General features: G+C 35.6%; 2 protein-coding genes and 1 pseudogene across 4 annotated transcripts; 2 read left to right on the top strand and 1 right to left on the bottom strand.

Moving 5' to 3' along the window:
* Window positions 1-288: 288 nt before the first annotated feature.
* LOC114730356 (silicon efflux transporter LSI2-like) lies at window positions 289-3,406 on the top strand (annotated as a pseudogene).
* A 5,124-nt stretch (window positions 3,407-8,530) lies between these two features.
* On the top strand, window positions 8,531-15,960 carry LOC114730333 (mitogen-activated protein kinase kinase kinase YODA). Its single transcript, XM_028917387.1, has 12 exons — window positions 8,531-8,790; window positions 9,429-10,141; window positions 10,286-11,023; window positions 11,141-11,228; window positions 11,366-11,428; window positions 11,597-11,757; window positions 11,872-11,950; window positions 12,605-12,664; window positions 12,758-12,865; window positions 13,229-13,468; window positions 14,394-14,485; window positions 14,599-15,960. Exons 2-12 carry the CDS (start codon window positions 9,588-9,590, stop codon window positions 15,110-15,112), a joined length of 2,697 nt encoding a protein of 898 aa, XP_028773220.1. The 5' UTR covers window positions 8,531-8,790; window positions 9,429-9,587; the 3' UTR covers window positions 15,113-15,960.
* A 465-nt stretch (window positions 15,961-16,425) lies between these two features.
* Window positions 16,426-21,533, bottom strand: LOC114730365 (short-chain dehydrogenase TIC 32, chloroplastic). 3 transcript variants are annotated; one of them, XM_028917427.1, is made up of 8 exons: window positions 21,346-21,533; window positions 20,648-20,879; window positions 20,368-20,447; window positions 19,685-19,838; window positions 19,443-19,521; window positions 17,637-17,721; window positions 17,411-17,457; window positions 16,426-16,879 (listed from the first exon to the last, which is right to left on the bottom strand). In XM_028917427.1, exons 1-8 carry the CDS (start codon window positions 21,449-21,451, stop codon window positions 16,697-16,699), a joined length of 966 nt encoding a protein of 321 aa, XP_028773260.1. In that variant the 5' UTR covers window positions 21,452-21,533; the 3' UTR covers window positions 16,426-16,696. The 3 variants fall into 3 exon arrangements, with proteins under 3 accessions (XP_028773260.1, XP_028773262.1, XP_028773261.1); XM_028917429.1 differs by having other exon boundaries at window positions 16,709-16,879; window positions 17,633-17,721; XM_028917428.1 differs by lacking the exon at window positions 16,426-16,879 and adding an exon at window positions 16,912-17,341 and having other exon boundaries at window positions 17,370-17,457.
* Between the last annotated feature and the right edge of the window lie 2,685 nt (window positions 21,534-24,218).

The raw sequence follows: 24,218 nt of genomic DNA, 5'->3' as shown, positions 1-24,218 counted from the left end.
AAATCTTATAATTTAAAGAATGGAGATCTAGTATAATAAAGAATGGAGTAGTACCTCAACATTGTATAATATTGAAATTTAGTTATAAATGAAAATGAACCGTACGTTCAAATTTCATCCGGTCCAAATGAGCCTCGGCTCAAATGGCATAACCCGGCCCCACTCATCTTGTGGGGAGGTTGAAGGATTAATTCTCATAGGAGTTAGGGGAATCGAATTTCATTCTCCCACACTGAATTTCAATAACATGCTTAATTTGATCTTTGAGAAGTTGAAAAACTTAGTTTTCGGCTTGTTTGGCTTCAATAATGGCACTAGCTCCTCTTCCAAAAGTGATTCTAGGTTCATTTGCCTTTGCAATCTTCTGGGTGTTAGCAGTTTTCCCGCTGTGCCTTTCCTTCCCATAGGGGAGAACTGCAGGGTCCCTTTTAGGTGCCATGCTTATGGTCATCTTCCAAGTTCTATCTCCAAATCAAGCTTATGCTGCCATTGATCTAGAAATTCTCTGGGTCTTCTTTTTGGGACAATGGTCGTGAGTGTATATCTTGAGAGAGCAGACATGTTCAAGTACTTGGGGAAGTTACTGTCTTGGAAAAGTAAAGGGGCAAAGGACTTGCTTTGTCGAATCTGTCTGATTTCTGCTATCTCAAGTGCTCTCTTCACTAATGACACTTCTTGTGTTGTTTTGACTGAATTTGTATTGAAAGTTGCAAGGCAGCTTTGTCGAATCTGTCTGATTTCTGCTATCTCAAGTGCTCTCTTCACTAATGACACTTCTTGTGTGGTTTTGACTGAATTTGTATTGAAAGTTGCAAGGCAGCATAATTTGCCTCCCCATCCATTGCTCCTTGCTCTTGCTTCAAGTGCTAATATTGGCTCCTCCGCAACACCAATAGGCAACCCCAAAATCTGGTAATAGCCGTTCAAGTGGCATATCATTTGGTCAATTCTTGATTGGGATTCTTCTTGCTATGCTTGCGGGGATTGTTGTGAATGCCTTGATTCTTCTGTCCATGTATTGGAAGTTATTGTCTACTCATAAGGATGAAGAAGATGCTGCCGTAGAAGCTGTAGCAGAAGAAGAGGTCAATTGTCATAGGTTTTCTCCGGCCACAATGTCTCACTTGTCATCCCACAATTCTCGAGAATCGAACAATTTAGAATCTGTCAGCAGTATTCAAAACTCTCCGCAGGTTCAGAGTCTGAGAAACCGTGGAAACTCAGGTGAAGTTCATTTGGCATCCAACAACTCAGTGGATTCTGCAAGAAACTCAAATGCATTAAAGGATGAGATAAATGGCATGACTTCCCACACAAGGGATGAGAACAGCCATTCAGAGGAATTCGCAGTTGCAGATAGACCAAGTGATACAAACTTCTTCGAAGGAAATGACTTTTTCAACCCACAATGGAAACGCATAATCTGGAAAGCTTGTGTTTGCACGATCACATTAGGAATGCTAGTTGCTTTGCTAGTGGGAATGAATATGTCATGGACTGCAATTACGGCTGCGCTGGCTTTGGTGGTTCTTGATTTCAAAGACGGTAGGCCATGCTTGGAGAGGTAAAGGCTGTAACTAGCAAGAAACGCCAGATACGCTTATTCTGTTGCCCCATGAATATTATGCAACTGCTTAGGACTGATTTTCCCCTTGGAACAGGTTTCATATTCACTTTGGTATTCTTCTGTGGAATGTTTATAACGGTAGATGGCTTCAATAAAACTGGAATTCCAAGTGCTTTTTGGGACTTGATGGAGCCCTATTCTAAAGTAGATAGTGCCAGTGGAATAGCAGTGCTCGCCATAGTCATCCTTGTCCTGTCAAATTTGGCTTCAAATGTACCAACAGGTACGTTGACAAATTTCCTTCCATTATAATTATACCATATGTTTTATTTATTTCCTCTATTTTGATTCTTCATGTCATGTGACTTATATCATATTACTTTTGTGTCAAAATTGAATGCCTTCAACATTTTAGTTTGGTAATCTGACTGGTAGTTTCTGTGTTCATCATGTCCAGGTAGTCAAATCTTTTTTTTATACAAATTAATAAAGCATTTGAAATTCTATGCTAAGGTTTTTTTTAAGTCGAATGTAGGCTTGGACATTGTCAAAATGGCAAGCCCTATCATTTCTGCCAAAATTTTTCGCATGCAGGAAGTCAAGTGCTTGCTGCAAAACATTGAGAAGGAGCTAGACTTTTAACATTGTAAAAGGCAAAGCTCACTTCTGTTGGATGGCTTTCATTCCCAATGTAATTGACTGAGTGATTTTGAGCTGCCACAAGCTATAATTTCATAAAGGACAGCGGCCTTTTGTGGCAGTGATAACCTGTTACAAATTGAAGAAAAAATTAGCCAAAAGTTCAGCTTTTGACAATTTCTTGGAAATGCAAGCCAGTAAATTGTTCTGATATGTAGTTTGACCCACCCTCTAAACCAATAGAAGCTGTGCGCATAGCGAAAATTTGCAAATCATCGAAACATGATCTATAACACTAAAATTCAGTGATTCTGTGTCATTGGTTGGGGAGTCTAGGATCCTAACTCATCAGCTTATGTGCAACTGTAGATAGTCTTTGAGCTTGAGCCTGCATTCACTCTTGAGGTTACTTGCACAGATCAAGAACTAATGTTCAGATTACCCTTTGCTCATGTAGTTACTTGATATGCAGAAAAGAACATAATTGATTTCACCTAATGAAAGCCTGATAATAACATTATGGATGATTGTGCTATATATAATGTGATCTAGCTTATCACTTTGTGAAAGATATTTAAGTTGAATAATTTGAATCCACCTAACTTAGCTAGGCCAGACCTCATAGGTATAAGCTGTGATGTAAAAAGCCAGTTTGATCTTGTGCGTCATATGCATATCTGAGATGAATATTGTTGTGCTGTGATTTCATATGAATAGTTCTGTTGCTGGGGGCGAGGATTGCAGCCTCGGCTGCAATCTCAAGTGAAAAAGAGAAGAAGGCATGGCTCATCTTAGCATGGGTGAGCACAGTCGCAGGAAATCTGTCCCTCTTGGGATCAGCAGCGAACTTGATAGTGTGTGAGCAAGCTCGCAGATTACCTGACCTTGCTTATAATCTGACCTTCTGGAACCATCTCAAGTTTGGACTCCCTTCTACTCTCGTGGTCACCGCCATCGGTTTGATCCTTATCAGATGATGCATGTATACACGCACCTTCTTTTCTTTTTTTTTTGGGGAAAAAAGTTAGTTTACACATTTATCTGGGATTTGGTGTTATTGAATTAGATTCAATATTATCGGGTTCTGAATGAGGGTAACTCTTTTAAGTGGTTTTTTATTATGGACAAGCTTTTAACCATAATCCACCTCGTTTGAAAGAAATTAAATCCTTCCTGACTGATCCAACCACAGTCGGTTCACACACACACGACTTTGTCTCTCTTTGGTTATAGAAATCAGAAGCATGAAATGTGTATATATCTATGTGGGTGGGTTCAGGAACATTGAGCATGGGATTAGTTTCAGATGGTAAGTACATCATAGTACAAGGAATTTCCTATGGTTAGAGTACATCCTTTGGAAAACATTAATACAGAGTATACTTTGGCAGAAAGGTAAGAAGAATGAAAAAATTAGTCTACCTGAGTTGAGAAATGTTAAAGGTGGATAAGTTTGAAGGTTTGGTGAGTAAAAGTACAAGGAAGATCATATAAAACTTTTGTTATAAAGTGATTTCATCGTACAGAAATGCATTGGAAATTGATTGATGGTCCATTAACGTGAGTGGGCAACTTTACTTTTCACAGCATTCGCTTTTATAATACTTCCGATCCTAATTATAAGACAGTTGACTAATTTGAAAGATTAAGGAAGTAAGTTAAATTAATTATTGTCCTAAATAGGTGTTGTCTTTCTTAAAATATCCTGCTAATCAAGTGTATTAACTAGAACTATTATTGTTAAAAGGGCTACTTTGAAAAAAAATTTATAATATGAGAGACAAAGTAGATTGAGATCTTTATTTAGGACCAAAATAAAAATCAAACAAGGTCTTATATTAAGGACCGGAGGTAGTAACATAATCTGAATGTCTAATATAAATTTTTATTCTACGGATTGATCAATAAGAGAATTGCAATCAGGTCTCAAAAAGAGATTTAATTATCTTAAAGTCTATTAATAAGTGAAAAGTAAACAATAACAATTTTAGAGTAGAGAATAACAACAGGTTCAGGATTTGTCATTAAAATTTTTTGTATTATTAAATTTTTTTTGAGACCTCGTAATAATTCTCTTTGATCTAATGCAACAAAAAAAAACAGTGTGTCTTTATTAATTGTGAAAGACATATAAACCTTTCAATATTTGAATTGATTAATAAGCATAACAGATAGTTTAATCTTCCCACGATTAATAAAATGATGTGTGTTATTTTAGCTGCATCAAACTATATCACAGAAACTTGCATTAGACATCCACATCCATTTAACTTCAGAGGATGGAGAAGAACAGGGCACGTGATTGAAGTATAACTTTCAAAAGTTTGTTACTGTGTTACTACCTTCGATTCTTAATATAAGATCTTGTTTAACTTTTATTTTGGTCCCAATTATAAGATCTCAATACATTGTCTCTCATATTTATTATTTTTTCCCAAAATAGTTCATCTAATAATGGTAGTAGTTCTACCCAATAAACTTGATTAGCAAGGATATTTTAGAAAAGACAATATCTATTTATTACAAAAACTAACTTAACTTATTTTTTAATCTCTTAAATTAGTTAACTAACTCTTATAATTAGGATCGGAGGAAGTATTAAATAAAGATGTTGTAAAGATCTATTATACGTTGATACCATATGGTTTAATCTTTATTGAAAAAACTTGTTATAATTTTCTTAAATGACACACACAAATCTGGCAAAAAAAAAAATGATATCCGCAAATTGTCATCTAAATCTTTGTGATGATTAATGTCGTATACTGCGGATATGAAATAGAGTCTCCCATTCAAAATAAAGTAAGAAATAAATAATTAAATATTAATCAAATTTTAGTATGACGTAGAGAAATGATGGCGTGCATATGATTTTTCTATCCTTGTTTACTTTTTCTTTAATCTGTAATTATGGTATTTATAATTAATTTGCAAGTGGAAAGGATGTGATGGCATTCTCAACATATGCTCCCATCGGGGGCAGCCAGAGTAATAATTAATTGAATTTTGCCAAAAGAATTTAGTTTATGTAGTGAAAAGTATTTCTCTCTTTTTTTTTTAATTTTTTCTTTTTTAATAATAGTGTTAATTATTGTGTCTCTGTCAATGATGCTTTATATTTCTATAACCGCAAGCAATTCTTAACTCGGTTTAGTGGATGCCTGTTATTCTTGAAGCTTCCCTCCATCACTTGATAAATAGACATACGAGACAAAATTCGAAAGAATGAATCATACTATTGTAGCTCATAAATAATACAATACATATTACTACCTCTTGTTCTAGTTATTACCCATAATTAGTAAGGATATTTTAAAAAAAATAATATCTATTTATTATAAATATCTAATTTAAATAATTTTTTTAATTAGTCAAATTAATTAACTAGTTTTTATATTAAAAACCATAGATAGTATTTAAAATTAGTATGATTGGATTGGAATTTTGTAATTTGCATAAAATCTAAGATAAAATAACTAACACATTTTTTTAATTTTATATAAGCACTAAATACCAATCAATAATAAATTATCAATAAATAAAAAAAATTGTAGTAAATAATATTCTTCATAAATTATGAACAATGCAATGCATGGAAAAAAGGGGGGGGAAATTTTGGACATTCTTCATAATATTATTGGGCTTTGATGGCCCAGAAATTAGTAAATGGGTTATTTTTCCCTACCGAACGAGCCCATATGAAACTTGGGCTTGATAACACACAAGCCCATTGTGCCACCCCTTATCGAGGCATCTTTCATGGTAATAATAATCACTAATCTGCAATCTTCCCTCATCTTTATTTCCTTCGTCAAAGTCATATTGATTAAATTTGTAAACTATCAGATAAAAACTTTATATAATACTATTAATGAATTTTAAATACAGGCTTAATGATTTTTTACCAAGAACAAGCTTAAATTAAATCCTAGTTGACTTTAGGAATTAGAATTACGCTATTTTCCCCCAGAAAAACATGAGTAATTAAAAAACGTGAAAGGATGAGAGCACGTGCATGATTAAGGGGGAGATTTAGAGGGCGACGAGTGGCTAGTCGCCAGCAGCAGACAAGATAACGAATGAATTGTGGGACCATGGCACGTGCAATGGTCTGTGTGGACCCCAGCGGCCCCGCTCAACGGCTCCATACGCCTCTCTTTCCCTTGGCCACTCTTCCCTCATGCGGTCATGTGTAGTTTTTGGACTGCATTTTTCGCTCGTATGACGATTATAGATGCATTCCATTAGTCTTGGAATTGGATTTATTTAGACTGAATTTGAGTGGATTATAATTTATTTGTTATTTAAATTAATGATACTCTTATTTATAAGTCATTTTCAACATGTTTTATATAAATAAAAAAAAACTTAAACTTCATTATTTCTTTTAAAATTCAATAACTTTTCAATTTTATTCTTATTTAATATATATGATGCAGAGATACCTATCTCTTAATTTAATGGTGAATGCTAGCAGTAAGAAGAGGGTGTTGAGTAATAGGATGATGGACAAGCAAAGACTTTAACTGTGTTTAACAAATCAGATTGTTCGTTTTTAGATGTACATCAGTAGATTAAAACTAATAATTGAATTACTAACTTGTGTTAGCACAGAAGATGACAACAGTGATTTGAATCCTAATTCTTGTGGATAGAACAAATAAAATCAGCAAGAACATGTCATGGGCTCTCCGCATTTGAAAAGAGATTACCTCTCGTTGTCGTTGAAAGATGCTCTGATCCCATAACAAGTTGTTTGGAAAAAAAATAAAAAATAAAATGAGCTCTACTTGTTTGGATTAGTTGCGGAGAAATAATAATTTTACATTATATGATGTAAATACGTCAACCTAAATGATATTTAGAACTCTAACTTTACAAGTTGAAAAGAAGTAATATTGGAAGAGTTACTTTCCATTATACCTAGCAATATTTAAAGCCAACATGATTAAATTAGATTAATAATAATTGGCTTAAAAATATTTTGGTCCGCTATGTTATTGTCTTACTAATTCGGATTTAATTTTATGAGTTGTAATGTATCATATTTATGTCCCAAAGGGACTTTGACAAAAATTAATAACATTATTTTTTTTTTCCAGAAATAACATAAAATACTGACTGAATCAGTATAACTTCAATAAAACATATTTGCATTTAAACAACTTGACTAAACCATTTGCGACGTTTTTAAATAACATTGCCATTGATTAACCATTTATTCTTCTTCTCTTTCTAGATAAAATCTCCCCCAAATGATGCTGCTCTAAACACGATGTCATGTATTTTTGTTTCACGAGCAAACATTGACAATTAAAGAGCAAGCAAACCAAATAAAAAATTGTGAAAAAAATTCTTTGATAATTTCGGAATTGAAGCTCATTTGAAAACTTCCCATAACATTCCAAAACCCTGCATAATTTATTGTTTACAAATATTTATATTAACAAAAATATAAATATAAATATCATAATTAATTATAAATACTTTTACTCTCAAAATGACTTGTTTTATTTTATTGGTATTGCATTCTGATTCACTTTGTATACCAATATAAAGTTTTTTCAATTAAAAAATTATCAGCAAATGCTATAATATCATAAAAGAACTCTTTTTATTATTTAAATAAAAATGCCAATTTAAAATGGAAAACTATTATAAGGTAAAAGCCCTCAGATTTTATTTATTGGAATGATCTGTAAAATTAGCAGCGTTGGTTGCAGGAATCAAATCCAAATGCCAATTCCATGATGGTGCAGCGTAGTGACACATAACTTGATTCCTCTTAAAAATAAATAAAATACGAGCCACCCATAAAATAATAACAACAAAATAAAAAGGGGTTTAAAGGGCCTCGTAATGATGAAGGGAGATAAAATATGCCAAGAAATTATGTCTACGATTTTAAATTTAAATTATTTTTTTAAAAAAATTATAGTTATTTTAAAAGTTATTATCAAATTTTGAAGACTTATTACTCGTGGGAGTATCTTATTTTTAAAAAAATATTGTCAGATTTGAGATCGATCATATTTTTATATCAGCTTAACATTTTTTTTTTAAAAGTTGGTCAAACAACAATATTTTTCAAAATTTTACAAGCCCTTAACAAATTGACAAAAAAAATTTTTGACCTTGCAAATTGACAATAATTTCGATGGTGCAAAATAATTTTTTAACTTAAACTTTTTATTATAATTGTCACTATTTATAATATTAATATAAGAAGTCATCCTTTTTTTCCAATGTGATAATAAGTTTTTATACTTCCTATTAGTATTTTTTTTTCCAATTATTAAGAATCAGCGCATAGAGACCAAGTTGTCTTAGCTCGGAGACACTCTTTCTCTCTCCTATCTCGCTCTCTCTTTCTCTTTGTATACGCGATCTCTTTCACTGCCTTTCAATTCGGAAATTTCTCCATACATCACTGCAAAATCCCTCTCCATTTCTTGTATTGTAGATTTTATTTGTCTGGTTTGGGCTCTTGCGGAGTTCCGAACCACTCAGGGATGTTCTTACTCAGATTTGAGCTAAAATTATTCAGTGGGTTGAGGTCAGATTCACACCGTTGAGTGTTGAGAGTAAGTCCCGTTCTTTTGTGCATTTTCAGTTCCTATCGTGTCCAATTTTAGTGTATGATCAATAGGTTTAGTAGATTTAGCTGTTTCTTTGCTCAATAATATGTTAGTAGTGGATTAGTGGATCTGTGTTTTGAGGCGATTCTTTTAAGCAGTTGGGGATGGTAAACTTTCTTGGGATTTCGAGAAATTCGGTGAAGTAAAAGAGTGAATTTGGAAGCTTGAAGTTTCATTCCAAACCTTTTGGGTCGTTGGCAATCTGAGTACTGGAGCACCCGCGTAAGGGGAACCCATGTTGCAGATTAGTTTAATCGAGGGCCAGCACACTTTTTCTTTGACGATCTAATATAATCTAATGATGGTTCAAGCTAGAAGTTCGTATGGTTTCTCATCCTATTTTCATGCCTAGGATGTGGAGCATATTTAAGTTGGACTGTAATAAATTTATGTTGATGAAAGGTTGTGAATGTAATGAATTTTTAAGTTTTGAGAATTTAGTATTCTAAGATATGAATGCAATTTATCTATTCTGATATCTTGCAATTTTTGAATTATGAATTAAATATATAGCATGCATATACTAAACTCATAGGCAAAAGACTCATGAACTGATTGGGAATGCACATTTTCCTCTTTTGCAGGTCTAGTGTTTCACTGTTGAGCTACTTCTTTTGTTAATATTGAATCCCTTACTGGTTAAGCTTATGATTGGATCATAATATTGATTGTTTCGTCTCCTGATATTAATGGGAATATCTTAAGAAATTTGCTTGCCACACCTCAATATATCAAAGACAAATATGCCTCCATGGTGGGGGAAATCATCATCAAAAGAACCCAAGAAGAAAGGAAGTAAAGAAAGTTTCATTGATGCATTACAAAGAAAACTTAAAATCCCATCTGAAGGTAAGGTAAGTGGCAGGTGTGGAGGACCTCGGAGAAACTGCAATGACACAGTTTCAGAGAAGGGGGCTCAGTCTCCAGTTGAATCAAGGTCTCCTTCACCATCCAAAGTAGCACGGTGTCAAAGTTTTGCTGAAAGGCCTCTTGCCCAGCCACTACCACTTCCTGGCAGGAATCCTGCATGTATAGGACGAACAGATTCTGAAATTTGCCTATCATCAAAGTCAAGAGGGGAGAAGGGTTCCAAGACATCGTTGTATCTGCCACTTCCAAGACCTGCATGCATACGTAGTAGGCGAAAGACTGCAGATTTAGATGGAGACCCTATCACTGCCTCTGTATGTAGTGACAGCTCTGCTGACAGTGATGAGCCAGCTGATTCATGTCAACGCAGTCCACTGGCAATTGACTCAGAGACTGGGACTAGAACTGCTGCTGGCAGCCCTTCCAGGTACAACAATCACCATAGTGTTACTGTATTGAATATTTTGTTAGATATGGGTATCTAGCTTATTTGTGACACGTGATATGGTTGCTTTTAAAATTTTTTTCTTTTTTAGTCATCCCTGACAAAAGTATTGCTCTATTTCTGAAGTTCAATGCTCAAGGATCAATCATCTACTGGTTTGCAACTAAATTCAAGAGAGTTCAAAAAGCCAGCAAACATTCTGAGTAATCATGTATCTCCTCCGTCCCCCAAACGGAGACCTTTAAGCAATCACGTGCCAAATCTGCAGGTTCCTCCCCATGGTGCTTTCTATAGTGCTCCTGACAGCTCCAAGTCAAGTCCATCAAGAAGTCCACTGAGAGCGTTTGGCCCAGAACAAGTGCCGAGCTCTGCTTTTTGGGCTGGAAAGCAATATTCAGAGGTCAATTTTATTGGATCTGGGCACTGCTCCAGTCCAGGTTCTGGTCAGAACTCTGGGCATAATTCAATGGGAGGGGACATGACAGGACAGATATTTTGGCAACCAAGTAGGGGTAGCCCTGAGTATTCTCCTGTTGTTAGCCCCAGAATGACTAGTCCTGGTCCGAGCTCTAGGATTCAGAGTGGAGCGGTCACACCCATTCATCCTAGATCTGGGGCAACACCCACTGAATCACAGACTGGATGGGTTGATGATGGGAAACAACAGAGTCATCGTCTGCCTCTTCCACCCCTAACAGTTACAAACTCCTCACCTTTCTCTCACTCAAATTCAGCAGCAACATCTCCATCTATGCCAAGAAGTCCAGGAAGAGCAGATAATCCTTTGAGCCCTGGCTTTCGATGGAAAAAGGGAAAGCTGCTTGGAAGAGGCACATTTGGACATGTCTATGTTGGCTTCAATAGGTATGCACTTTGGACAATACGTCATTAATTTATTACAAATCAGATGAAAGATATTCCATTTTCCTTATGTATGCATTATATTATATATACTGAAATGAAAAGGTTTGTCTTTTAAAGTGAAAATGGTGAGATGTGTGCAATGAAGGAGGTGACGTTGTTTTCAGATGATGCCAAGTCCAAGGAAAGTGCTAAGCAATTAATGCAGGTGATTTGATTCCCTTTTAGATGTTGGAAATTTTCAAGTGGGTGAATAATGCCTTATCTTCGTGAGGAGCATAACAGCTTCTAGTTTGTTTTAAAATTTACGTAGTTATAGAGATTTTATTCTGAACTTTCTGGCAGGAAATTGCTCTATTAAGTCGATTACGGCATCCCAATATTGTGCGGTATTATGGTTCTGAAACGGTAAGTTTGATCTTTCATGTATGCTTATTAAATCCAATTGGCTAAGAGATGTCTGGTTGAAAGTTATTAATTACAGGTGGTTAAACTAAAAGCACAGCAGTAAAAATCTGTTAACAATATGGGTTGTGTACCATACTTATAGAAGCTGCAAATAATATTCTTGAACAGGTAGATGACAAGCTTTACATATACCTGGAATATGTATCTGGAGGTTCCATATATAAACTTCTTCAAGAATATGGGCAATTTGGTGAACTAGCCATCCGCAATTATACCCAACAAATTTTGTCGGGACTTGCTTATTTACATGCTAAAAATACTGTCCACAGGTGAAATATGTTGTCTATTCATGCTCTGGATGGTTTTACGTGTGATTTGCTGTATAATTTTATTTTTCTGAAAGATTAATACGTCTATCTCTATAATTGTATTTACTTGTAAAGGGACATCAAGGGAGCAAATATACTTGTAGATCAAAATGGCCGGGTAATCAAGCTGGCGGACTTTGGCATGGCAAAACATGTAAGTTATGAGATACTTACTATCCTTAACATCTGTATTGAAGCTAAATCAAATAGATATGTAAGTTTCATCCCGGTGCTTACTCATATCTTGAATTAAGGATGAAACTCGTTAATACAGTCCAATTTTTTTGATGATTCTGGCTTCCCGCTAGGGTTATTTGCAATTTCCATGAAGATGCCAAGGTGCTGCTGCAGCTTGGCAAGTATACTGACGGTAGCTGATAAAAGGCAAAACACAGGAACAGGGAAAAAAAATTCTACCTAGAAAAGAGAATGGTAGATACCAGAACTGATGTAGAAGTGAGAATAAAAAGGGCAATTCAAGAACTGCCTAGAATCGCCATTCTTTCGCAACTGTATCATTAACCATGATGTCCACATTCCATGTTGTAAAGAATAAGCAGTTAGCTGATTTTCTTATTGTTTAATATTCTTTAATCTTACTTTTTAGAAAATCAAAATTATATATTTATGTTTTTTATAGCTCAAAAAGTGACCCACATGACTGCAATTATTGCCTATTGTATTGAAGTTGGAAATAATACATCTTTTTTGTTTTGTTTTTGTTTTTTAATCATTTCCTGCTTATGGTACAATCAGTGTGAAATTGCTTGATTTATTTTGTCCATCTTATACCTTGTATGGTGTGCAGATAACAGGGCAGTCATGTCCATTATCATTCAAGGGAAGTCCTTATTGGATGGCTCCTGAGGTTATATATATCTCTTCTTTTAGGTTCTATTCTCTGTACTTATAATTATATTTTAGTATTGTTAATCATTGTCTACACTTTCTGTTTACCTAGGTCATAAAGAACTCTAGTGGCTGCAGCCTTGCTGTGGATATATGGAGTCTTGGTTGCACAGTTTTAGAAATGGCTACAACTAAGCCTCCTTGGAGTCAGTATGAAGGGGTAATTATTTTTGTCAGTTAACTGCATCTCTTACATTTTCCCCTTTTCACTTGAATGCTTGCGCTTATGCGTTCCTTTTTTTTTTTTTGGGTTCTAGAAATACAGTAGCATTTTTAATTTTTTAAATCATAATATGGTATGCTGGAAACGGTGGGAATTCATGGCATTAACGTATGTAGCAATCTAGTGGCAGATGGAGGAGTATTCGTAAGTAAAATAAAGCTATAGTATTTCACTCTCCCAAAAAAAAAGAGAGAAAAAGCTATAGTAATATTGCTAATCTGGGATCACGTCTGCACACCAGCTAAATACGCTCAAGTTGTTGCTATTGCAAGGATGCTAATAGATTATTCTTGGCAACAGGTTGCTGCCATGTTTAAGATTGGTAATAGCAAGGAACTCCCAACAATCCCAGATCACCTCTCAAATGAAGGAAAGGATTTCGTTCGGAAATGTCTACAACGTAACCCACATGATCGTCCTTCGGCCCAGCAACTATTGGAACACCCTTTTGTAAAGTGTGCTGCACCTTTGGAAAGACCTATTCTGGTTGGTGAAGCGTCAGATCAGGTCTCTGGTATTGCGCAAGGAGCAAAACCTCTGGTACTATTGTATTCTATATTCTGTCTCCAACATATAATGTATAATATCTCTTTCTCCTGTATCCCTGTAAGCTATCTCCATATTCTATTGAAAAGTGGGGATGCGTGGTTGCCTGCTTGTCTTTCACTACGCGTCATGTTTTTGTTTCACGTTATCCCTCTATCTTGTTCCTATGCATGATAGAAATGAATAAGAACTATTTACTTCGCCGCAGGAAAGTATAATATTTATACTTCGTTGCACTTTATCCTTTTACGTTCCTTAGGATGTGAGTGGTCTTGGTGTGTAGATCTATGATAGACCTTTATCCCCATTCCCTCCAAATTTAGAGTCCTTATTCTTTTGCATTTGTGTGAAGCAGAAAGGATTCTTGGCCTCCCTCCCTACCTCTCTCTTTTTGTGTTTGCATAGATAATTCAGTCAAGGCTTGATGTCCGCAATAAAGGCAGCAAGACAAAGTATACGAAGTAGTTCCTTACTTCTCCGTCAGATGTAATTTTTAAAAGTGATAAAGGCTAAGGTAGGAATTAGACTGGGCTACTTCTCTATCAGATGAAGCTGGAATGTAGTCTTGGACGTTGGAGTAAAAATCACGTATATGGTTTGGGGAAAAGAGAAAAAGCTAAAAAAGTTGTCATAAGACTATTGGGCGACTGGGGATTATTATTTCAGCTGTGAGACAAATGTTTGTAATTGTGTTTTAATGTCTGGTATGCCTATCTGAGGCTTCGAACTTCATCCAGTTAAGACTCTGAGGACACGATCTGTTTAGAGTTTTTTATGCAACTAGAATATCTTTCTGTGCATTGTGCAGGTGTCATAACTTAAGAGAATCATGACTTGCCAAATTTAAATTGTAATAATCGAGAACATATGTCCTTTTGTTTCTTGTTATTAATTGCATCCATCTTTGATGAATATTCAGGGCGCTGGACAAGGCAGAAACCTCTCTGCCCTGGATAATGACAGAGTTTCTGTTCATTCTTCTAGGGTGTTGAAAACCAATCCGCATGCTAGGTCTCTCTCTCTCTCTCTCTCACTCACCACACCCACACTGTCACCCACTCCCACAAATGCACGCATAATGTTGCTGATATTTGGTGTTCTGAAATAATTTTGTTGATCTCCAGTAATGAAATCCATATTCCAAGGAATATTTCTTGCCCTGTCTCTCCCATTGGAAGCCCACTTTTGCGGTCAAGATCACCACAGCACATGAATGGGAGAATGTCTCCTTCTCCTATATCTAGCCCCCGTACTGTTTCTGGTGCATCCACGCCTCTTACTGGTGGTAGTGGTGCCATTCCATTTGGCAATCACCTGAAACAGTCAGCTTATTATCAAGACGGTCTTGCAAACTTGCCAAAGCACTCAAATAGCATCTACATTAATGCCCCTGCTCATCATGACTCTGGCATTGACATCTTTCGCAATCTGCAAATGGGTTCTCAAACAGAATTGATTCTGAGTGAAAATGATGTTATGGGGAAGCATTTTGCGAGGCCTCCTGTCGAGCCTTATGATGTTCAGTCAGTCTTGGCTGATCGTGTTTCTAGACAGCTACTGGGAGATCATGTTAAGATCAAACCGTCGCTGGATCTTAGTCCCAACTCTCCTTTGCTCAACCGGTCAAATGGTCTATGACTTGAGTCATTTTCCTGGACTTTGTCCAATCAAGCCTTCAAGTTTGAGTGAAGATCATCTGGTTGCACAGGTCGGTTAATTGTTCTAATTACTGAGGAAGTAATTGCACAATAAGGAGAATTTATGTAATAAATTTGGATCTGGGAATAGACTTGCTGGGACCACACAGTCCATTTTGTTTGGCCTCAAGCTCAGGCATGTGGAGTTCAGATCTTTACTTGTTGAGCAAACTAAACCACGTTATGAAACTTTCTCACATGATTCGTCTATATCAGCTTACACATAGTCGTTCTGGAAAAAGAAGATTGCAGTTATATGTAGGATGTTTAGGATGCACCATCAACTCATGAAAAGTTGAGGACTTGGATGGTTTAGAAGTGAAGAAAATTGAATTGGTAAAAACATTACCTTTTGGACTATTTTGGGAGGTCAGATATTGGTACATAAAGATGGGAAGCTGGATTGGGATCCCGCATTTGTTGAAGTCAAAGACTTGAAGAACCCGTTCATCTGTTGCTGTGTGTAATGCGGGTTCAGGTGTATTACTGTCATTGAAGACTTTATTAAAGGATCAATTATGTACATTGTTAATTGAAGTAAAATGGATGAAGTTGATATTGTGATCCTCTCATCTGGTTTGTACAGGGCTTATCTGATGGGTGAACCTTTTGTCTTCGTTTTAAGTCTTTGCATGTATGATACAAGACTAATCTGCTGGCAATTTCCTTGACATGAAAATTTTAGATAGAATTGATCTACCAAAAATCGGTAGACTATAACCAATCATGGTGGAAATGAAATATGTTAGTATATTTTTTGTAATGAAATTCATTTTTTTCCCGTGTTTATATGCTTATCTAAGGTTCCTTTAACACTGCTATTAGGTGAGTTTGAATCTACCTGAACAAATTATTCAATTGAAATTGTTAGCTGTTGGAGGCTATTCTTTGCGGAATCAAATTGACAGGTTCCTGACACGTTACTTCTGTTCACAACACGCCACTATATACCTACTAAAACGACAGCGTCCAGTCGCTCGAGTTTCTTCGGGAACATTATACATACATTTGCGTTCAAATATGCGACACAGCGTCAAAATACTTCGGCAACGTAGTTGTTCCTATCCAGCATGATTAGAGACGGCTGAGTAACAAAGGCAGAAGACGAAGTGGAAGAGGTGGAAGGAAGAAAAGAGGAAAGTTTGTTAAAGGAAACAGCGGAAGATGATGCAGTACTCAGGATCTGCGAGAGGCCATTGGGGAAAAAAACGAGAAGGCTCGTGATACCAAGTGAGAAATGCAGAATATGGAGAATGAAAGAATTGGGCTCTGTGAATGATGACCACAGACCCGCGACAAGTATTTACATACTGAATGCATCTGGGTACAAAGCTCGATCAACCTGTGATTAAGTTCTAACTAACTTATCTAATTTAGAATCTGTTATCCAATTAACTCATAATTAACCCGTGTTATATCTCAAACAACACAGCATCAAAGATAACGAGATAACGAGATACAAGTGAGATGCCAATGAGTAGGAATGTTTAATCTTCGTACAAATGATCGAAGCTAAAATTCCATATTAGCATTTGGGAACCTGACATCGACTTTGAACCAAATCTGAGCTATAATCCCAGAGTTTCCTTGCCAAACCAGGATCTGATGCTTGGAAGCTTGTTTCAGCTACATTACAGTCTGCAAAGTAACATCCAGTCATCCCTTTAACCCGCGGATGCAAAGCTACGTAGCATGTGGTGGCTGCCCCCTATATAACGCGGAGAAACAAACTCAAGTTCACATTAATGCATATATATTCGTGCTCAACCTCTACTTGCTTATAAAAAAAATAACTTTTATTTTGTTCATCAAAATTCTGAAGCTTGATTCATTTAGCTATACAAGCTTAATGCGAATGGTTCTTTCAGGGATGGAAAAAACCATGCTTGACTGATTTTCAGCAAGCAAAGAAACTGCTCAGCTTTTCTTTACTCACTGGTTTTTTAATTAGAGCTTTTATTTGGTCTTTCTGTTTGAGTATTTACTTGCTTTCTTTATTTGATGATTGCTTACCTCAAACGTTCTGTACTCTTTTTCTGTCTTCATACAATTTTTCTTCTTTCATTCAAAATGCACATACAAGCTCTATATGTCCACCCGAACTTACTCATTCAAGCAACAAGTGGAACCAAAATCCATGTAGTTTATAAATAACTTAACCCATTTAGACCTCTATCCTTCCTTTAGCCTGTTTAGACCTCTATCCTTCCTTACTTTTGTTCCCGATAAACATAGTTACCTGTTGTATATTTTTCATCACATATTTTCCAAGGAGACCAACTAAGCCTGCATAAAATAAGACGAAAACCATAATTTAATTAGGTCACATCTTTAGAAAAAAGAATGAGAAAACAAGAGAAAATTTCATATCTAACATGTATATAAGATTGATGTACAAGGGGTGGTCTTGAATATTTTCTCACAGAAAAGCATGAAAGCAAAGGGCACGACCAAAAAGGACTCACCATCAATCAAGCTGTGATGACGGAACAGATTGGTGGCAATTGCTCCTGGGTGAAGTGAGTTTGCAGTGATATCCACTCGCTCCTCCTGTTACAGGTTAACATCATATAGTTGGAAAGCTGTTGAACTGTGGTAAATCCCATTTGATGGGGGGAACTCTCAGAAAAAAAGAAGTTCAAATTTAACATTAGAGGAAATAAATTGCAATTCATGATATGAAGGATAAACCTTTTAGGCATGACGCACCCTACCTATGTGATTGGAGTTACACAGTCAAATAAGGTTGAAGACAAAATGGCTTTTCTGACCATCCGTGACTGGTTCTGACTGAGGAAGTTGCGCAATGAGCTTAAATTTCTTGTGTGGTGCGTGTATCAGTATAGATAACAGCAACAACCATATGAAAGTTCCAGTCATAATGAAGCAAGGTCATCCATATATTATATATGTTCCTGATATTGATTCATTCACGAGGAGAAGCAAATCATAATACTCTTCTTATGCCACTGGAATTTACCTCACCAACCAAAGGACAATCCACCAGAACTGGTGTCCATACCCGTAACAAATATGAAAGAGATAACAAGCATCTCTTACGGAGTTAGAAGTGGCAAGGTCCTTCATGCTTACTTCAGTTGTGCCTAAAATATTTTAGGGGAAAGACATTCTCACAATTCAAGTCTCATAAAACCAAATGCCATCTTGGACCCTAGACTTTCACATATCTTAAACTCCATCAAACCTACCCGAAAACCCAAAATTTTTGGCAGCGCATCATTCATCCATATTTGTTGGAGAACAACTCACATTGAAGAAGACCTTGACATTACGTCACTTAGTAGTTCCTTTTAATATCAGTCTTGTATTCATCTTATTTTACAGTGAGTTAACTTGTTCAGGTCGATCTTATCTTTCTCTTATGAAAGCATGCTATATGTCACCTTTGCAAGCTAGTTAAGTTATCTAATTTTTTTACATCCAACCCATCTATTTATGTTTGTCTTGAATATTTGGAATGATAAGAACAAGAGTATGGAATCTCGGAATTTTTTCATGGCATCAGAGCCTAAAAGACCTGAATATAGAGAAACAAGTAACTTCATCCTGGAAAATTACCTTGGATTTTCATTTGATCTATCAAAGCTCTACAGTCATGACAACTGGCCACCTATTGGATGATAGCAATTACCTCTATTGGTCCTAAAGCATGTTTAAACTTATAATAGCACGAAACAAGGAGGATTATATCACAGATGATGCCGCCCCTCCAAGGTTCAGCAATCCCAAATACAAAAATCTAGATGTCCAAAAGCAATCAAATCATGTCTAGATTGATGACCTCAATGACGAATGGAATTGGGACGAATTTCCTTCTGAGCAATAAACATATTGTTCTTTGAAGAATAGTGATGTACTATTTGAGATTAAAAAGTCAACTTCCTAAATTAAAGCAAGTGGATTTATAACACCTTTGTTTATTTTTGGCAGCAGCTAGACATGTTTGAGACACAAATGAAGATGCAGCAGTGAGACAACATGTTGTGGAACGCTAGTGGAGCAGGATAAGGTCCATAAACCTCTACTTGGCCTGAATCCAATACTTAATGATATTTGGGGGAGAATCATGCATTCATCTACTGCCTCCCCTAAGAGAAACTTTCCAGAAGTAAAAAGAGGAAAGCAGGAAGAGACTCATTCAAGGTGCAAAGGAAGAGCACCCTACCCAAGATCTTTTGTATTATTCTCTTACACAGACAAACAGCTAGCAGATTTTACCCATTGACAGTATCCTCAAATAAGTCAGTCACCTTTAGAAGTCTTGCAAGCTCATTAGCGTGAAGAACATTAGCAAGCTTTGATTGCCCATACGCAGACAAGCTGTTATACCTGCACAAGTGAAGATCATTGATATCAGCAATAGTTCCAATTCATCTAGAACTTTCCTAAGGAGGGTGAGGGAAAGAGAAGAATTCATAGTCTAAAATATGTTGAAAAAGATAGCATCTAGAAAATGGACTGAACAGTAGTTTGGACCACCTAATAGAGTTACCCTGATTTTTCATTGATTTTATTAAATCGAATCCCTTCAGGATATGAGAAACGATGACGTCTTGATGAGACATTTACAATCCTCCCCTCTTTCCTATGTTCAGTGGAAGTTCGTTTCATTGTGTCCAACAATAAGTTCGTCAAAAGAAAATGACCTGCAAGGAGAGATCCTTATATCTCAAATTTTCTCATAAAGCAGTAGGCTTAATGCTTCTGCATGTATTGCAATGACAGTAATAATGGCCATACATTTGTATATTAAAAATGGAAACTATAATAATCATAACATGTATACACAGACGTACTTGTTGGTGTATATATATATGTATAACAAAAGCAAGTGGGCTTAGCCCTAGCCCAAGTACACGAGTTCAGTTCACACTTACGCTAACACTCTGAACTATTTATGCTGACCAGTGTCATACTTGATAGTTTAACTTGATTGAATACATTCTCATATCCAAAATCCTGTAGTATATCGACATGGTATTAGAGCCCACCATTGCTGGGAGACTCCAATCCTGAACCTAAGAGGGATTTGAATGGTATGTCGGATTCAGGGAGAGATGATCTGAATATCAAAATAATTCTAAAGAATAACTTACAAGCCATCAGATGCTTATATGTGACATGCCATATTTTACATACATAGATGAACCCAATTCATTGTCAAAGAAACCTCACCTATGTGGTTTGTCCCAAATTGTAGTTCTATATTATCTTTGGAAAGCTTGAATGGTGTTGCCATGATTCCTGCGTTATTACTTAGAACAAGAAACAACAGGAAGAAAGCATAATTATCTCAATGACAGAACAAGAACCCAACTGATATTGATGAATGTATGAAACCAGAAAGCATAATTTTCTCAATGACAGAAAGAGAACCCAAATGATATTGATGAATGTATTAAACCACAAGACACTAGCATCTATTACCACTGCCAACGTATGTGCAGTGCCTTACACTAGTATATTCAAGGGAAGACCACAAGAATTGAATTGCCTGGCAAAATTTCTGACTGATTCCATTGAGCTCAGGTCCAGCTCCATGACCTCTATTTTCGCTTTGGAGTTGTCTCTTACCATTGCCTCCTTGATTTGTCTACCAGCTTTAACATCTCTGATGGCCATAACTACATGGACACCACGTAATGCAAGCACCCGTGCAGTTTCAGCACCAATTCCACTAGTTGCTCCTGCAGCAACACAACCCGCTCAGGCAAAGGAGTCATCCATATCAGATGCTCCGAAGGGGCCAAAATGGAAGAACAGAAAAAAAAAAAAAAAACCACCCGGCCACTCATAACTACCACACTTTTGTTATCATTCCTATTGTCATCATTGACTTCGAAAACATTTTTCAGCCTTAATCAATCATATTCATTAATCTTCATCATGTCACACACCATGAGAACAAAGTACCCATCATAAGTACAATAAAACGAATGAAGTGGAAGAAGGGAATTTCTCCCTTCACTTACCATGTCTTTCTGTCAATCCAAGAACCATAAGGTTTCCTTCTAGACTATACTCGACACTTCAAGAACAGTTACGCTAATAAAAAGTTTAGAGTGTGCTCATACCCGTGTTGATACCTGATATTGATTCAATAACCAAATAAAGCAACAATTGTAACCACAGAAAAATGAGGTTAATATTGACCTGTAACAATGGCAGTGAGGCCAGAGCCATCAATCCCTCGAGTGACTTCCTCGGCCGTAGAAGAAGCTGTGAACCCAGACGGTCCCTTTTTGCTGAACAACCACATCCTGTTTACCCCCTTCTCTTCGGCTCATTCTGATTCAGTCAAGTGAATAAACATTTTTCAGGGTACTGGATTGCGATTATTCCACGTCGTCTTGTTCCCGAAACAAATTACAAAGGAAGTCTTTTTATGTTTATTATTTTATCCTTGATATAAAACTTATTTTATTAATTTGATTAAATTAATAAAGTTAGATAAATTAGTTAATTATAAGAAATATAACATGTTTTTCTTAAAACATTATAATTATTTTTCTTAATATCTTCTCTCTATTTTCTACTTGATTATGATTGAGAGAGTATCCATAAAAACTATTTAGAAAAAATTAATAAATATAAAAATAAATTTAAAATTTAAAATCAAAATTAACTTAACAATTAAGTCATGTTTGGTGCATGACATCGAGAGCGAGGGACAGGGACTGGATTAGGGAATGAGACAATTTATAGCGTTTGATACATGGCATTAAGTAAGGCCTGGGGTTGCACAGTACAGTGCCACATAGGTGGAATTGGACAAGCTCGCAATCCCCTGGTATTGCATTTTCAATCTTATAATTGAATATTTTTAGGACAAAAACATCCTCATTTATAATAATTTTCAGACAAGTTTGACCTTTTCAATTTTGTCCTAGTTTATTTTCTCTTCTCTGAACTTGCTGCTCACTTTCTCCCTCCTCGCTCTCTCTGCCACTGTGTGTTCAACGCAACACCGCCAGTAATTTTCACTCCCACTCTACATTATTTGTCACGAACATATACACATTCTTCTCTGGCGCTTGATTCTAGACTTTACTTCTCCATTAACGTGTTTCTTTTGTCCGGATAAATATACGCAAATTTGGAAGTCTCTTCTTATATTTCTACTCCCTTGTTTATTTTTATTCCGTCACTGTTGGATTTGGGCTCTCAAAATTCATTCTAGTGTTTTTTTAATAACAAATGGACTCCCTTTAATAATAACAAGGAATTGAATTTGTGTGTGTTCCTCAGTTATTTTTCAAAATCAATCCCACAAATCATTTACGCTAATATAAGATTTGATGTGCAAAGTGGGAGGGAGGACGATGCGAAAGGGAGAAGATTAGATGTGTGTTTTTTTCTTTTAATATTTGGAAGGGGCATTATTGTCTTTCCATAACTTGGATCTGATTAATGGAGCCAATCCCTTCAAATATTACCCTGTGCCAAACGTAAGTCTATAGCATCATTCCCAGTTATATTACCAGTCCCATTCCTTGTCTTATTACCAATCCCAAGCCCTCAAATTCATTGCTGTGTACCAAATATAACCTTAAGTTATATATTAAGGACCGAAAGATTATAAGGTAAAGATAATCTCTTTTCTTTTCCCCAAAAAAATATAATGTTAAGCTGTAAAAAATTACCACACCTGATATTTATAGTAAAAATTTATAATTGCAGTTGCACAAAAAGATTATACTCCTACAGTATTTAATATAAGACCTAATGATATAATTAATTAATTTGAGTAGATTAAAGATATGAATTCAATTAGTTAATATGATATGTTTTTTAAAACATCCTAAACATCTTTCTTAATTCTATATTTCTCTCCCTCATATTTGATTATTATTGAAGAAATAACAATAAGGTTAATTTGAGAAAAATTAATAAAAATATAAAATAAATCTTATGTATAACACCAATATCAACTCGTCAATTAATTCCTACATAAGGGCAGGAGAAGTATTACCCTATACAAAATATATATTACTCTATATAGACGCCCACCACTTGGGAGAAATAAAAACTAGAAACTAGCTGGAACTAGCTGGGTTAACCGAAAAACTGCTAAACCGACCAGTGGTCTGATTTGGTTTTGTTATTGAACTGGGTAGGAGTTAAACCAGTCGAATCCATGTGAATTGGTGAAAACCAGCAAAAACGGGTGTGAACCAATAATAAATCAGTTTGAATGATTATATTGCTATTGACTGCATTTTTTCTCATTCAACTCTTAATATCTTTGTCAACATAGATTTAAATAAATTTTAATAATAATTTTGATATCAATAATTATTATTTATAGTTATTGATGAATTTTATAGATCAAAATTCTTAATGTTATTGTCATTTGCTATTATTATAATTAAACTATTGCCATATTTCTTTGTATTTTATTATTAGTGATTATTAATGTTGTTCTATTTTATTATTTTTAATTAAATTATATTATTTTAATATGACTGGTTTGATTTTGAGTTGATCTCGATCCAACCAACTAATCTTTAAACCACTATCTCGGTTTAGTGTCCAGTCTGATTTTTTTTTTTTGGTAAAATCTAATGCTAACTTCATTTTTATTGTAAAACTCGTGCGCATGCTCGTATTCAATTAATTATTTCGAACCTCCCTTCCTATAAGCATTAATTCTAGCTCATAATAACCCTTATGAATCATCATTCTCATTCTCATAAAAAGAAAAAGAAAGTCCCTCCTTTTAACAGGAATTCAGTTATCTAGGCACCCGTTGGATTGGACCAGACAAGTGAAAAACCAACTAGAGTTCTTTTCTCTCTCTCTTCTTTTCTTTACGGCCGATGCAAAGTTCACGCTGTGGATTCTGATTTCCAGAAGGAAATATCATGCATCAAGCTATCACATATCCACTCATCATAACAAATATGAGAACAGAGAATTCAAAAAGATCTTCATTCTGTTTACTGGCACATTTATGCCAACCAAGTCGAGTAAACCCTTCCGTATTAAAGGGCATCAGCGGATCAAAGAATATTCATAACTTTGTA

The sequence above is a fragment of the Neltuma alba genome, unplaced genomic scaffold (assembly GCF_004799145.2).
Source record: "Neltuma alba isolate B1F8T4 unplaced genomic scaffold, ASM479914v2 tig00012727_pilon, whole genome shotgun sequence".
NCBI classification, from domain to species: Eukaryota; Viridiplantae; Streptophyta; class Magnoliopsida; order Fabales; family Fabaceae; genus Neltuma; species Neltuma alba.
This window is presented reverse-complemented; position numbering and strand designations above follow the sequence as displayed.

Bases quoted from the DNA above. Each gene is read 5' to 3' on its own strand.
- LOC114730333 (XM_028917387.1), top strand. From the start codon at position 9,588: ATGCCTCCATGGTGGGGGAAATCATCATCAAAAGAACCCAAGAAGAAA. The intron at 11,429-11,596 runs GTAAGTTTGATC...ATTCTTGAACAG, and splicing joins GGTATTATGGTTCTGAAACG to GTAGATGACAAGCTTTACAT. The intron at 11,758-11,871 runs GTGAAATATGTT...TTACTTGTAAAG, and splicing joins GCTAAAAATACTGTCCACAG to GGACATCAAGGGAGCAAATA.
- LOC114730365 (XM_028917427.1), bottom strand. From the start codon at position 21,451: ATGTGGTTGTTCAGCAAAAAGGGACCGTCTGGGTTCACAGCTTCTTCT. The intron at 17,722-19,442 runs GTGACTGACTTA...AACCTGTAACAG, and splicing joins AGCTTGCAAGACTTCTAAAG to GAGGAGCGAGTGGATATCAC. The intron at 17,458-17,636 runs GTGAGTCCTTTT...TATTTTATGCAG, and splicing joins TCATCACAGCTTGATTGATG to GCTTAGTTGGTCTCCTTGGA.